Here is a 16,324-nt window from a genome sequence, read left to right as displayed (position 1 = left end):
ACCCCTCCAAGAGCTGTAATTTGCCTAAATTAATCCTATGACAGCAATGTAGTGAGATAAGTGGGTGCATCTGCTATAAGGCAATAGCAACAATCCATTTGTTTATTTCTAAACTCCCCAGTAGCTGAAGTTCTCTGGGCAATGTACAGCAGCATATACACTAAAATAGAAATAAAAATATTTGAAATACAAAATTTAAAACTATATATAAAAAGCTATAATAGGTAACACAAATTAAACCACAAGAGTTCTTAGACAGATGACAAAATGCCTCAACATACAGTCTTAATCTGTCACCAAAAAGGTAGCATTGGTAACAGAAAGGTCTGAGTGGGAGCTCATTCTATAACCGTGTGGTGGGGAATGCAGTGATAAGGCACTCTTTATTGCCACCAAGGCTCCCTTGGAGGTGGCAGTCAGAGGCAGGCCTATTGTAGTGTTTGGCTAGATTAGGACAGGTGTTTCATCATCTACTGTGGTCCAAACCCATGTAGGGCTTTCTAGGGTAGAACCAACAACCTGAAGGGGTCTCAGAAGCGTAAAGGTAACCAATGCAAGCAGGCTAGAATTGGTGTTGTATGTTTGGGCCTTCTCATCCTGATTATTAGTCTGGCTACCACATTTTGCACAAGCTGCATCTTTGGAATAATCTTCAAGGGCAGAACTACACAGAGCTCATTGCAGTAATTGTTTAGAGATTACCAAAGTATGTATTACTAGATTCAGACTATCCCTGTCCAGGTGTAGCTGGGCCACTAGCCAAAGCTGGTAGAAGTCACTCTAAGCCACTGAGGCCACCTGAGCCTCAAGTGCCCAGATAAATAATACTTCCTCCAAACACCACCTTCTGGGGTTGGCCATCCATGTAGGATGCAGAGCTCCCACTCCCAATTCAGCCAGCTGCCCCATCACCTACTCTACAGGTCTGTTGTAGGAATTATTATAACTTATGTGAAGTGCCCCTTAAAGAGCCATATTTATCAATATATTACATTTCTATCCTGGTCTTCCTCAAAGTGCTAAGAAAGAAAAATTTTCCCAATTTTTATCTGCACAAGCTTGTGAGATAAGAGAGGCTAAGAAATGGTATATGGCCCCAAATCAATGTTACATAAGCTTAAATGAATGTTTTGATTTAATGTTGAGTGGAGTTTGCAGAAAATCTGTTAAAAGGATAGATGCAGAAAGAAGTCAGGGATGAGTTGAGCTGGGGTCCAGAATTAGTCAAGTTAGCTAATGAGTAGAATCAGACAGGTTGTAAATAAGAGGAAAAGTTACTGAAAACAGATGTAGTGTTGGGTTTTTTCTGAGACATTACTGATCAATTATGGATTGTTCTGGTTATTTAACTGCTAAATAAATTACACATCATATATTCATTTCTTTAAATACCTATGATCAGTTATGGGTGGATTTGAAGACTAGCATTTTTCTTACTCCCACATACTAAGGAGAGAAAAAGCAAATCTTTGTGTTCTTAAGATGACACTAAGTGGTAGCAGCAGGTGTTCTGGGGAGTCCTGGGAGACTCAGTGAACTCTGGAGTCAAGGGGGACCTCTAAATACATCAGTCATCCTGTGAGCTTTATGGCAGAGAATGGAATCTGACAGCAAGTAGTCCCAATCCTGATTGCATATAACATTATACAGGCTCGAGATAAATGTAAAAAAACCACCACAATCTAGCCTAGAATCTTAACATCTGAATCTTAACCTGTTGGAAAAGGTAGGATGATATATAGCAGTGGTGGCGAACCCATGGCATGCATGCCACAGTGGGCATGCAGAGCCCTCTGTCAGAACGTGAGCCAAGTCGCCCCAGCATCACCCCAGCAGCCGAGCATCGGATAACAGCAGACATAGGGCCATGGGCATGCTTGGCAAGTAGTGGCCTGGCAATGACGGCCTGAACCATGACTCATTAGCCACAACTCATCTGAGCTTTCGCATGGCCAGTCGGTGCACTGTCAAGGGGATATATATATATATATATATATATATATATTTGATTGGACTGGCCGTGAGGTGTTTTTAATAAACAAAAACCTCAGTTTTCAGGTTTTATTGCAGTGTTGGCACTGAGCAATAAATAAGTGGGGTTTGGGTTGCAGTTTGGGCACTAGGTCTCTAAAAGATTCACCATCACTGATATAGAGCATTAAGACCCATTTTTACACTTTTCATTTAGCTCATATTGTTTTCACCCACCCCCGTTAATTACATTGTATACTGGATTATAAGACACCTTGGCCATCTCGAAAACAGAAACACCTGACAGCTTCATGAGGCTGATAATTTTACTTAAAGAGAAGGGGTGTGTGCGCCAAATTCCTTTTACCAAAGCAACTGAAATCGACAGGCAACGCAGTCCTGTGCGTGTTTAGTCGGAAAAAAGTCCTACAATCCCCAGTGTTCTCCAGTCAGGATTGCGCCCTTGCGCACACATTGTACTTTGGAGGCTCTGGTCTTTCCCCTTTGACTGAAAAAATGCTATCTGGCATCCTGAGCCGAAATGCGTGGGTGGCACGAGTAGCTGCGGAGTTCGCAGCGTCCTCCCCCCGCCACCGGCGGTGGGAAGCGAACTCCTCCTCAGGTCCTTTCCAGCAAGGCGCGAGCCACGAGCGCTGCCCCTCCCCGTGCTCGTTCCAACCGTCTTCCGACTCTGTAGCTCGCGCGAGATTCCTGGCGCGCGCGCTTGCTCGCAGACACGCAGAAGCACGCCACCCCCGCGTTCCTTCTTCGGCGGCACGAGACATGCCAGCCAAAACTTCCGGGTTCATGCCGCGCTCACTCCAAACCACGGTTGGTTCTACTTATGCGTTCATGCGCATGCGCCGATCCACCACAGCAACTGATCGCGGCGATTTGGGCGGCGCATGCGCTAATACCTCGGCCAATCGCTTGCCTTTTACTTCTCTCCTTGTTTAATATGTTTAACTGGTATATTCTCGTGTTGGTCGCCTCTATGAACCGTTTTCAGACTCAAAACAGTTTCTCCGGTCCGCCTCACCTCTAACTACGCATGCGCATCCTTCACAAACAAGCTTCCGTGCACACAGGAGGCGATGAGACTCCCAAGAGAGGGACGTCCCAGCTTCACCCCTGGAACCTGTTTTCTCGGACGGCGCAAAGGGCGATTCTAGTGACTTCCCGTATCACGTGATAGGCTTGCTGCTGCCAACTCTCTAAAAGCTCTGGGCTCCGGCTTTCATAATAGCGCCTGCTAGAGTAGCCCCTAAATAAGGAGTTCTAATAGTTAATGTTCAAATTGTTTCCCTTTGGAAGTTCTGTGTGCTGTGCTTACACATTTTTTTGTGGCCGGAAGATTTGGGCGGTTGAACGCGTGACCGAGAGGTGAGGCCCTTTCAGTTCAGGCGCCTTCAGGGGCAACCCTGTTTTGGGTCCTTGTTCGGTGGGTCCTAGCGTGACCTCTGCAGGCTTAGGAGGCGTGAGCCGGGCAGGGAAAACCGGTGCTGGCTGGGGAGCAGAATTCTGATCGCAGCTCGCGCGTGGAGGATTTATGAACTGGGGGTGGGGAGAGCACGCGAGGCGGCGGCGGCCGTTGCTGCAGCATGGTGAGTCAGAAGAAAAGAGTCGTGGGAAAGGAGGCAGCACAGAAAGACTCGGGCTTTGCCTGGAGCTGGTTGATTTCCAGGTCTTTCACAGAGCCGAGAAGAATTTTGTCTCTGAGGGCCAGGGAAATAATGTGTATATTTGAGAGCAGCTGTTACTAACCTGGCGTTCTCCAGATGTGGACTACAATTTCCAGACTCTTTCAGAAAGCTAGAATGGTTGGAGCTTGTGCCATGGTGGACTGGGGAATGCTGGGACTTAGGCCAACGTATTTGGAGAGGCTGGGGATGACTGTTCTACAGCTTCTCTCTGTTCCAGCTGTTAAACTGTTGCGATTCTGGTTCTGCCTGTGAATTTTCCCTGTTTTTAGAAACATGTTCAAGCTGGAGGAAAGTTGCTCTCTGATTTCTTACGTTGTCCCTTTTCTTGTGTGGGTGGTATAGGTGGGGTAGGTGAGACAGAAACTTACTAAAGCCTCACCCTGCCCACAATGCAAGGTATACTTATAACCAATATTTCTTGTTTAAAATAAACAAGAAATGTTGTGACACCTTAAGGCAAGGATGGGTCATCAGAAGTTGTTTGACTATAACTCCCATCATCTTAATATTGGCCATACAAGCTAGAGCTGATGGGAATTGTAGTCTGAAGGCTCACACTTTCATTGCCCATGCCTTGAAGACCAACTAAATTTAGTATGATATGGGCTTGGAGAGATTGGAGAGCCTACCTGATCAAATGCTTTTTGTTTATGAAGTCTTGTACTTCATTTAAAAACCAGGAAGTATAGATTAAGTCCTATAATGAATTGCATTGCATATGGATACTCAAAGATACATTGAAACCAAGGGTTGTGTTTAATCCAGAAAGGGCCAGTTTTCTTTCTGTGTTCACAGTCCTGATCACTAGATTTGTTTTTCTGCAAAGAGTTGATTAAGCTGTTTCTCTAATCAATATGTAATGAACTTCAAACTGGGCAAAGTTAGAGGGACATACAAACCTACTTATACACAGCAGCCTTAGTTCCAACTGCCAGTAGATCTGGAAAGCTGAATGGAAGTGTGCTCTGGATGCTCTCATTCCATAGAAAGCCAAGAGTCCTGACAGCCTGCTTCCTCTGCCTCCCAGGAAGAATATCATGTCAAGCAGAAAGCTCATCTTGGCCCCCTTCATCAGCCAGGGAAGTAGTTGCAGGGAGTTGCTTCCCTTCTCCCTGAGAGAAACAGCACTGCTACTTTCCAGGAATTACAGAGTTCTTATAATGAAGAACTAGTGCCTAAATTTGCCCTTTTTTGCTGCTGCTGCTAGTTGCTTACTTTCTCCTAATAGGTTTTTTTCTTTTTTTGTACTTATTTTAGACTGTAAGCCTTAGAACATCAACTGTCTTGTTGATTATTGTAAGCTGCTTTAAGGAGCCCTTTTATGGGTGAAAAGTGGGGCAAAATACTACAAAAGCTATAATTTTATTTGAGTAATTATTTTAATTGTTCTGTGGTAGCATAGTTTGTTTGGCTCAGTGTTTTTTCTTGTACTAAATTTCATTACTGCAAGGCTGGAAACTTGCTTCTTTTTGCTTTATATAGGAGCATAGGAATACATCTATGACTTTAACTTAATCTATAACACTAGTTGGGAATGATTGTAGAAGGCGCATTGTTGGTATTAAACCTTCCAGACTTCAGCAACCTTACTAATGCAGATTGTCTGGTCACCCTGTGCCCATTTCTCAGAATTTTTTTGCAGTATACATTTTTTCCGTGCCCCACAAATCCCTCACTGAGCATTCTTAAGAGAAAGGAATCCTTATCTCATGTATGTGCTTGGAGCCTATCAATCCTAAAGAGAACTTGACATGCTCTGAATTATGCTATCATGCATACAGTGGTCATGGTTCCCTGTCAAACTCTGTTGTCTCACCAGTGTGTTGTCTGATAGCTCTGTCAAAGCCCATTAACCATTATAGCTGAATGAAACCTGGCTATGCAGATACAGTATACCACTGAATGTTAGATGCTTCAACAATCAGGAGTGAATGGCTTATCAACCATTTTCAGGCCCTACTTCTGATCTTCTAGAAGTACCTGCTTAGCTGCAGGTAAAGCTAAGAAGTACCTGCTTAGATGTTAGGGTAAAGAGTGGCAGACTCTTAGTTCTGATACCACCAAACAATCCTTATTTATTTAAATAATTTATACACCAGTTTTCATCAGCTGGTTTGAGCTTGCTTTCTAGCATTAAAAAGATGGATCAAATTCATTCTGTAGCAGAATGTACATTATTGCCATATTTGACTTCTCCCACCCACTTCTCATCGTGCATATATAAATGTGTATTGGAGGGTTGAGAGTTTCTTGAGTTAGGGTCCTGGGCAGAGAAGAGGAAAGAAAAGTCCTGTTTCACAAGTGGAGGTCTGCCCATACAGCATTGGATGTTACCTGATAAATCACACATAACATATCAAACAAAAATGCACAGCAGTATACATACATGCTTAAAAACACTTTATTGGCTTAGGCAATAGAAAACTTTTTGTCATTTTAAAAGTGAAATAGCTTAGAGCTAGCTTGTACTCTCATACTGTGGTACTAGTCAACAGTGTTCAGTACTGGTAAATTTGTGTTGAAATGTTGTGAATTAGATTTCTATTCTTAAAAAACAAAGCCCTGTTCTAACCTGGCTTTCCTAATGGCTGACATTACTACAAATGACTGTTTATTGAAACAGTTGTATGACTACTGGGTATATATCCAGTGATATATATATATATATATATGTGTGTGTATATATATATATATCTTGCAGAAGGGAAGATGTATGCTTGGCCCCTTCTGTATATAGGGATATTTTGATACTATTTTAATAGCATGAGAGGCACTGTTGTATGTTGTGAGCAGAGCCGGCTAGAACCGGGGTCAGACTAGATGGCCCGGGAGACCCCTTCTGACTCTCTCTGTTTCTGTGTTTGTCACCTTTTGCTGGTAAGTGCCTGGTTTTGCACAGGTCCTTCAATGCTAGCATTGACCTCCAGGGGAACTGGGATGGTGCTGGAATGACAAGGAAGCATCTTTTAAATTTGTCCCATGTTATTTGGGGTATCTGAAGTTACTGCAGACTCACAGAGACTTCCATGCTGCTGAGAATAATGGAAGGGCCTTCACATTCTTAGCACATGCTATTTTTAGGGGCAAAGCATCTTAATGTAGGCATGATAAATGTTGCATGAACAACAGGAGTTACTGTACTTGAAGTAAGAACCTCTTAGCCAGTGATATTTGAGAAACTAGGTCACTAAGCAGCAGTCTTCTGAACTACTTATTTTCTTCCATTGGTTTAGAATATATTGTGAGTAACAGCTTTGTACAACTAGAGTCTAGTGAATCTTGTCAGGATCTGTTTAGTCTTTAGTATCAGTCTGAGCTCTAGATACGCCACATCTCAGTAGAAAAAAGAAACAGATCTCAGATTTCAAGATCAACATTGCCATTGGTTACTCCTCATATTACAAACCAATCAATTTATATCTCCATATCATGAATTCAGGATTTATTTTCTTTCTTTTCTTTTGAGATTTGTCACTACTATTCATTGTGTGAAGTTGGGGACAATGTTAGGAAAAGAAGCAAAGCTTAATATCAGATACCGTATGCATGCTAGTCCCCGTAAAACACACGCCCCCCCCCACATATACTCCCGTAGATATGTGCACATCTCTACATGAAGACATTCTATTATCTACTTGCGTAATTTATTTTATGTGATATATGAGATCTCTTTGAAAAAAGAAGAGAGCCGATGTGATGTGGTGGTTAAGAGTGTGCAACTGGTCCTCAGGCAATCCAGTTTCTGGGATGGCAGAAAGAGAAAGCAGAGCTGGCCTACTTTTGGTTTCAGTTCTACCTACCATTGGCACGTATCCATACCCCTAGATCAGTGGTCTCCAACCCTTTTGGCACCAGGAACTGGCTTCATGGAAGATAATTTTTCCATGGGCTGGGGGTGGGGAAATTTTCAGGATGATTCAAGCGCATTACATTTATTGTGCACTTTCTTTCTATTACATTGTAATATAATGAAATAACTGTACAACTCACCATAATGCAAAACCAGTGGGATCCCTGAGCTTGTTTTCCTGCAACTAGATGCAGCTTAATTGTCACTTGTCACTCACTGATAGGGTTTTGATATGAGTCTGCAAGCAATTGATTTATTATGGTCTCTGTGTAGCCAAACCTCTCTGCTAATGATAATCTGTATTTGCAGCCACTCCCCAGCGCTAGCATCACCGCCTGAGCTCCACCTCAGATCATCAGCATTAGATTCTCATAAGGAGCACACAACCTAGATCCCTCACATGCAGTTTACAGTAGGGTTCATACTCCTGTGAGAATCTAATGCTGGCCTGGGGGTTGAGGACCCCTGCCCTAGATTACCCACTTCCCTAGGATATTGCCCTTGATAAGGGAGAAGAGTTCCCTGCCCCTGTCCTTGCACGATGGGTGCAGAAGGATTATGGGGACCAGCACCAAGGTCTTGAATTCAAGAAAAGCAAAGTCTCCCTGAGCAGTTTGTGTGTATAGTGAAGTTAATCTCTCATTATAAAAGCTTCCAGTGCTGCAGTGCATTTTATGCCCAAATTGGTACAAGAGGGTGACTTCTTTTTAGAAGTCATATAAGACACAGTACTGTGGTGCTGTGTATTAAGCCCTGTCTCTCAGTTGCTTACATACCTGTATGAACTCAAAGCTTGTTTTCCTTGGTTTAAGTCTTTGATATTTAACCTGTTTTATCAACTACCCTGTGCTACCTAGGAACAGTACCTAGTACGAAGTGGTCCCAGACTAGCTCACCTCTAGATATTATTGCAGTGCAGCCTCTAAATTCTGCTCAGAGCAAGTGTAGCTCCATAAGTCAATATTATGCATAATTGTTTCCAGTCCTTGAGTAGGTGAAATAGGTTATTTCCTAGGAGCCCTTTTGCAGACTGACTGAATTATGGTCTATGTAGCATTGTCATGAATGAGGTAGATTCATTGGATCTTAATTGGTACCAGACTTTATCAGTTGGTACCAAGGGCTGAATCGTGTTGGTTCTGTTTTGCATATACTGTGTATTAGTTTGGGGGTAGTATGTAATAGGTAGATACTAATATTAACTTCTATACTGCCCAAAGCTATCTGGGCAATTTACAACAATTCATTTTAGTTTGGTCTATCGATAATCAAGTGGAAATAGGGTGATGTTTTATTCTTTTAGAATTTGAAAGTTTTGTTTTTGGGGTAGCAGAAATAGTTACATTAAAAGAGAATACAAAAAGGCAGGAAAAGAAATAAAAAAGTTACACTACTTGTAATTGAAATGAAGGTCCCATTAATTTTGGCTGCTCTACTCAGAGCAGGATTAACATTGGATATAATGTATGGTCTGTTTGCTCAGCAATAATTTGGAAAATACGAATTGCTAACTTTTATATGTTATACTAATAGTAAAGCCACAGACAGCCTCTAGGCCAGTGTTCATGTTTTTTGAATTTACCATTCCCCACCCTTCTAAATTGTGGTACTGTCCTCTGAGAAATATCTGGCACAGTTCACTATGAGGGGGAGTGGGCACGGATCCCATTTCCATGTCTGAGGTTGGAACACTGCTCCAACTTTGGATCTGGGCATCTGAAGTATCTCATGGCCCACCAGATGCTGTCTAGGCACCACAGGATTCCTCTGTCAAAGAGCCAATTTGATGTAGTGGTTAGAATGTTCAGCTGGGATTTGGGAAAGCTGGGTTCTAGATTCCCCATGAAATTCAATTTGTTCACTCCAGGTTGGTCACTACCTCTTAACCAAGCCTACCTCACAGGGTTGTTGTGAGATTAAACTGGAGAAGAGGACCACCATGTACACTGCCTTGGGTTCTTTGGTTGTAAGATGGGATATGAATGAAACAAATGAATAAATATTTCCTTCAAGGCATTCCTGTTTATGCAGAAACCTAGATATAGCCACATGCAGGGTGATCTACTTGAAATAAAATCAGGCATCCTCAATTTTTGGTTGACATTGGTGGTAATGTAGCAGGATAAAAGGCAAACAAATTTATCGGGCCAAAGCTTGGCACTAGGACCTCTCTCCTTCCCTTGTCCTTAGCCTGATGCTGAGATCCCATGTGATTCCATGTAAGGTCAGGCACAATCTCCTGTTCCAAGAGTGTTGGAAGAGTGTTGGTTTTGCCTTTTGCCATTCAGTTTCTGCTTTAATATATTTACAAGACACTTCAATGGTAAAATTGCTTATATCTGCCATGGTATAGAAACACTTGCAACAATTAGTAACTGTGTCCAGAGGACTCTCTGGTCAAGTTTCATGAGATGATTTTTAGTTGTTGTAGCCTGTGGATGTGGGCAAAATTCTTGGAGCAGTGAGACCTACAATGTGTATACTCCTTTTAGCTAATAAGAGCAAAACTGGCTGGGTCCAGGAGTTGATTAATTCCTCCTAACCTCCTGATAAGAGGAAGTAGTCCTTGATACTTTGAAGGAGAAATTTATAGAATGATTTTCTGGTCCCATTTCAGTTGGGCTTTGGGCACAAAAGCACCTTTAGACACCCTCATGGATGGAATAGGCTAGCAGAGAAGTGGAAAATGCAATTTTTGTTGCTATTCACTGTATACCCTTCTGGTAGCTTTGACTTACTTTATTTAAGTTGCTTCTTTACCATATGACCAGGATCTCCAAGCCGCTTACACAAAATTGCATACAATCCAATATAAAAAAACAAAATAGAAAGAGTATCAAACAACACACACCTTAAACATTACAGTAAAAACAGTAAAGTGGAAGTGTCATGATTGTACACTCTTGCTTTTCCTGGCTTGCAATCAAACATATTTTCAAATTGTTTTCCATATCTTATACCATATATATAATAGTATTTCAGAGGTTGGGTGTCACCACCTCTAGAAGTTTCACTTAGGTGCTTTTACCTGATGATTCATTATTGATCATGCAGTGACCGATAAGACCTTGAACAATCTTGGGCCAATTGGATATATGTAGGGGAAGGTGACAAGCTAGATACTTGATGTTTTTTATCCATGGTGCCCCAACCAGGATTGTGAGGTTAACTGTCATTGCTTTACTGATAGATCTGTCTCTCCATGTCACCTAAATTAGGTGGTCAGTAGAAGAACTGAATAATTGTCTGAGCTTGTGATTAGGCTGGCTGAGGGCTGGTAACATGAAAAACAAACCCTAATTAAATGGAAGCATTAATGGATAGGCAGTTTCCTACACTAGAAAGGGATAGTCATCTTATTTTGAATGAGTATGCACTCCCTCTGACCAGCACAGGTCTGGTCAGTGGTATAGGGCACTTTCTACCAGCTGTCTGTGACCTTTTCTGGACAGAGATAACTTGGCAGTGATGGTCCACACTTTAGCACCTACCTGCTTAAATTACTACAGGGGCCAGTAATCTGGGGAGGGGTGTCAGTTTTGCTCCCCCAGATATGCCACATACACAGAGGTGTTGAATTGTTTTTAATGACACTTGTAGTGACTGGAGAGCACCCCAGTGGTCAAATTGAGCTTGTTTGCATACTAATTTTGACCCTTAAGTGCTTTGTAGTGGTCATGGAGTATATATCTCTACTAAGGAAGCCTTATTTATTTAAAACACTTGTATCCTGTCTATACCATGCTGGTCTCAAGACAGCTTACAACAAAAGAAGTACAATTAAAATAGAGATGAAACATTAAAACTACTATCTTAAAATACCATCAAACCTTAAAATACTGGGTAAATAGAAAGATCTTGGTCTGGCACTGAACTGAATAAAGTGTGATGCCAGCCATACATCTCTGGGGAACAGGGTCCAAAACTGGGCGGGGGAGGGGGACCACAGAAAAAGCCCTTCTCCAGGTAGTCACTTTTCTAACATCCTTCAAAGATGGTTCCCAAAGAAGAACCTCAGAGAAGGATCTTAAGGCTTGGACAGGTATATACAGAAGGAGACACTCCCTTTAAATATCCAGGCCCTAAACTGTTTAGGGCTTTGTAGGTCAAAGTTAACACCTTAAATTTGGCCCATGCTTCAGTTGGTAACCAGTGCAGATGGTACAGGACTGGCATTATATGATCACACCTGCTGGTCCTTGTCAGTAGCTTAGCTATTTTGTACCAACTGAAGTATCTGGACTGTCTTACAGGATAGCCCCATGTAGAGTGCATTACAATTGTCCAATCAAGAAGTTGCCAGACCCTGGGTCACTGTTGCTAGGCTCTGCTTATCCAGGTAAGGACTAGTTGGAGGACCAGCTGTTGGAAAGCACTCCTTGTCACAACAGTCACCTGGAACTCTGGCGATAGCTCTGAATCGAGGAGCACTCCTAAACTATGCATCCTGACCAGATTGGGGCAGATATAATTTACTGGGATAGCTGAACCACTTACCAACAGAACCTCTGTCCTATCTGGATTAAGTCTCAATTTATTGGTCCTCATCCAGACCATCACGCTGGCCAGACACTGATTCAGAACAGTCACTGATTTACCTGGATTGGATGTAAAAGACAGGTAGTGTTGGGTGTCATCAGTGTACTAGTGACACCTCAACCCAGGCCTCCCAATGACCTCTCCCAGTGGTTTCATGTAGATGTTGAATTGCATGGGGGATAAAATGGAACCCTGTGAAACTCCATGTTATAAATGCCATGGTACAGAGCTGTAATTCCCCAGCGCCACCTCACCCAAGTAGTTAGTGGAACCACTGCAAAGCAGTGCTTCTAACCCCCAACTCAGCCAGCCTATCCAGAAGGATACAAAGGTCAATGCTACTGAAAACCACTGAGAGGTCCCGAGGAACCAATACAGACACATTCTCCCTGTCCCTTTTCTGGCACAGGTCATTGTACAAGGTAATTGAGGCAATTTTGGTCCCAAAACCCAGCCTGAAGCCAGACTGGAATGGATCCAGATGGTCAGTTTCCTCCAAGAGTGACTGGAGTATACCAGCCACCATCTGCTCAAGCACCATGCCTAAGAACAGGATATTGGCCACTGGTCTATAGTTGGTGGCAACCTCTGGGTCCAGGTTCACCTTCTTTAGGAGAGGCTTAATAACTTCCTCCTTCAAAGGGGCAGAAACCTGCCCCTCCCTCAAATAGGCATTTACAATTTCCTGGACCCAGGTACACATCCCGTCCTTGACTTTGGTGATCAGCTATGAAGGGCAAGGATCAAGTAAACAGGTGGTGGGATTGGTCGTACTTATTGGCTAATGTGGTGGGATAAAAATCCAATAAACAAATAATAGATGCCATTTTTAAAGTTGTTTTCAAACTGAATCCAAGGGGTCATGGGGCCTGCATGCTGCTTATCATAGGCTAATATAATATTCTCTATGGTTGTGCTTGATGACAGTCCAGGAGCTACAATTAGGTCAGTTTGACTGGGTTTTGATTGGGATGGGTTATTGAGATTATATTTCACTACTTTAAAGAGATCTGTACTAATTGCTGGCTTACTTTTCAACCGATTCAGGGTGCTTATTTAGTTCTTTAAGGGGCTTTATAGCTTGGGAGCAGTGTGCCTTAATAACCAACTTCTCCGATAGGAAACTTGTCTGAGCACTAAGATTTTAAACTGAGTCTTCTTTCAGAATGCCACCACCATTAAGTGGGTGGCAACAAAGTAATGTTTGGATGAGAGTTTCATCAGCTGTGGCCACCCCAAAGAGGGATACCTGGTAGCCACTTCATTATATTGTAGATTTCAGATAGGCAATGTAATGATTTTTGTGTATTAAAATATTGTTGGGTGAGTGCTATATTTCAAAATGTTGGCATTTAAGTTTTTATTTTTCTGCTTGATTGTTGTTTGAATTGTGTATTATGCTAATTATCTTAACTTTGTGCTTTTAATTGGTTTGTATATGTTTGGTTTTATATTGTATACCACCCTTGTTTGAAAGGGATGTTATACAATGTATTATATAAATGAGGGGTATGTAGCACCTGGGTGATGAAAAGACTAAACAACCATCAGCCTTCTTCAAACCTTGCCTTATTCCCGGAAGCCACATTTCCTTTCATAGTTCTTTTGGGGGAAGATTAGCACTAACCACCACACATTTTTACCTATAAGAAAACTGCCCTTATGTAAAGGTTGGTTTTGAAATTGCTGTGAAAGTAGGCTTTCAAATACAAAAGTTCATTCCCACATGTTAACAGACACTGCCTTATTTTTCCACAGGCTGTGATAGGTGTGCAGCTGGTGGTTACCATGGTGATGGCTAGTATTATACAGAAGATCATACCTCACTACTCACTTGCCCGGTGGCTTCTCTGTAGTGGCAGGTAAGATAAGAGGAACAAATTGAACCTCTGACAAAGTGGGTTCTAGCCCATAAAGCTCATGCCTCAATAAATTTGATAAGACTGTAAGGTATTACAAGACTCCTTGTTGATATTGCCCTATTGTATAAGACTTTTGAGTTGGTATGAAAACAAATTACAGTAATTTGTGGTGATCTGGAAAGTTTGGTTCTCAGAAAAATAGTTGATTTAGATCTTTTAAAAGTTCATCTAGAGGTTATTAGGCTATAACTTCAGATCTAGATGAGTAGTATTTGGAATGTTTTGTTATGCTATTGTATATCTTGTTTGCAAATGTAATTCTTGACAGGTGCAGTGTTCTTTTGGCAGAAAAATCTACTTCTGTTCCAACTAAATTCCTCTTAATAATATGGAAATACATCTTCCCTGCATAACTCCCCTGTAGTTAAGAATTTTACTTGCTGAAACAAAATTAAAGAAATTAAAGAAACGAAGGCTCAAGAACCAGTTATCATTAATGACAACCACACTATTTGTGACAAATTCCATGTGTTACTATAAAATAACTTTCATGATCATTACACTTCAGTCAGGTTCCCACATCACAACAAGGTACCCTGCATGGTTTCCATGCTTTTTCTGTCAGGCATATCAAGGTAAAAACTGCAATCAGACTCCTTGTGGGAACTCACCTCCCTCCTACTGTCTTCTTCCTCAGTCCTCCAGGTGGTATCCCAGGAGATACCACAAGGAGGAATGAGGCTCCACTCCTTGACAGTTGCAATAATAAGCCAAGTTGAGGCTGCCATAGCTGTCAAACAGGGCACAAGCCCTGAAGGGCAGTAAAGAGAACAAGGGAGCTGATCAGACACCCTCCCCTCCATCTCCATAGAGGGCCACTGTAGTAGCTGAGGGGGTGTCTGATCCATGCTCAGGCAAATGGGAGGAGAATCAGCTAGGCAGTGCTGCAGAAAGGGACTGTACACCCCTTTATGCATGCTTCAGGGAAGTCCCTTGTGAATGGGAGAGAGAAGAATTCTCTGGGCTGCAGAGCCTGTTTGAGGTCTATGTCACTCAACAGAGTTCCCCTTTTCCCTCTGCTGCTTGTGTGCAGCAGAGGGAAACCCTCTTGCTTGTGAATGGGAGGGGTGAGAATCAGCTGATTGATGGCATTGGGCAGCTCTTGCCAAGCAGCTCTTACTGGCCTTAGTACCACAATGATGTGTGTTTTCTGGGTTTGAAGGCCACAACAAGCCATTGTTGAAACCACGAGCAGACTGTTGTTTTTGTACACTGTTTATAAAAACCAAATGTAGCATGCTGTAATACCATGACAGGGTTTGGATGACATGACAGACCAATAAAAGTACAAAACACCATTGTTTGTCATGTCATGCAAACCTGCCCTCTCCTTTTCCCTAATTCTTTTTTAACATGCATACGTGGACTATCCACAAGTTTCTGAAAGTCTTCAGGATTAGTTATTAATTTCCATTTTGGTGTGTTCTCCACCTGCAGGGGTGTGGGGGTGTGGATCTTGTCAACAGACAGACCAGGAGAGGAGCTAAGTTTTAGTGAGGAAAATCTCTTGAGTACCACTCTGCTGGTAGAAATATACCTAGTCAGAACAAAGTCATTGTGACTTTATTTATTACATTTTTATGTTGCTCTTTCTGTAAAATGGTAAAATGTTCAACTGGTTGGCTTTTACCAGCTAGTAGATTAGTATTCCCTATCCTCAATTTATTTCTGTTTTAAGAAGAGTCTAATTGAAGAGTAGATCTGAGATATGCTGGAGGACTGGACTAGACTAGACAGGTATCTTGGAGAGAAGGTTCTGGTAGCTTGGCACACTCCTTAGTAGTTGTTCCTCAGCTCAGGCAATTGCTCAAATACCTCTCTAAGGAGGAAAGGTAAAAGCAGAAGAGATGATGTCTCACTGGCATGCCTAAGTGTTAAACAGGAGTATCGTTTTTGTTCATCTGTGGACTCTTGCAGCCATTGACAGGTGCTCTTGGGTCTCCTTAGGGAATGCCATAGGAGTAAAGGAAATGGTGTCACTCGTTAGCAGCAAAAGTATAAGTCATGTATGATACCTGTAGCTATTTGTCCTTTCTGCCCAAACAACAAATTCCCTACCAGTGACGATCTATACAAATCAATATAATGCCCCCGTAACAGTGTTTGCTTTTAAACTCTCAACAGTTGAGTTAGATAGAATGGCATATTTGGGGAGCAATAGTTGTTTGATAGAAAAGAAATGTAGAAAATAGGCCAGTAGGTAAACAAGACGGCTGAGGCTGAAGAAGAAGAAATGGAACATGTGGGTGTGTCTCTCCCCTGCCACCCAGTCAGGAAAAGCACATGTAGTCAGTATATATATATATTTAAAATTATTTTTGCACCCTATTCATTGAGTC

At 42.1% G+C, this 16,324-nt stretch overlaps 1 protein-coding gene across 5 annotated transcripts in view; it reads left to right on the top strand.

Annotated features, from left to right (window-relative positions):
- Positions 1 to 3,449: 3,449 nt before the first annotated feature.
- The window catches only part of TMEM161B (transmembrane protein 161B), a 34,546-nt gene continuing 21,671 nt past the window's right edge, over positions 3,450 to 16,324 (top strand). For all 5 annotated transcript variants that reach the window (XR_006416270.1, XM_044446164.1, XM_044446165.1 and 2 more), the window contains exons 1-2: positions 3,450 to 3,575; positions 13,822 to 13,925. Coding sequence is in view for 4 of the 5 variants with exons in the window: in XM_044446164.1 (XP_044302099.1) it covers positions 3,573 to 3,575; positions 13,822 to 13,925 (107 nt within the window). In the remaining variant the exon portion in view is untranslated. The remainder of the gene's footprint in view (positions 3,576 to 13,821; positions 13,926 to 16,324) is intronic.

The sequence above is a fragment of the Varanus komodoensis genome, unplaced genomic scaffold (assembly GCF_004798865.1).
Source record: "Varanus komodoensis strain SLA01 unplaced genomic scaffold, ASM479886v1 scaffold5, whole genome shotgun sequence".
Classification (NCBI taxonomy): domain Eukaryota; kingdom Metazoa; phylum Chordata; class Lepidosauria; order Squamata; family Varanidae; genus Varanus; species Varanus komodoensis.
This window is presented reverse-complemented; position numbering and strand designations above follow the sequence as displayed.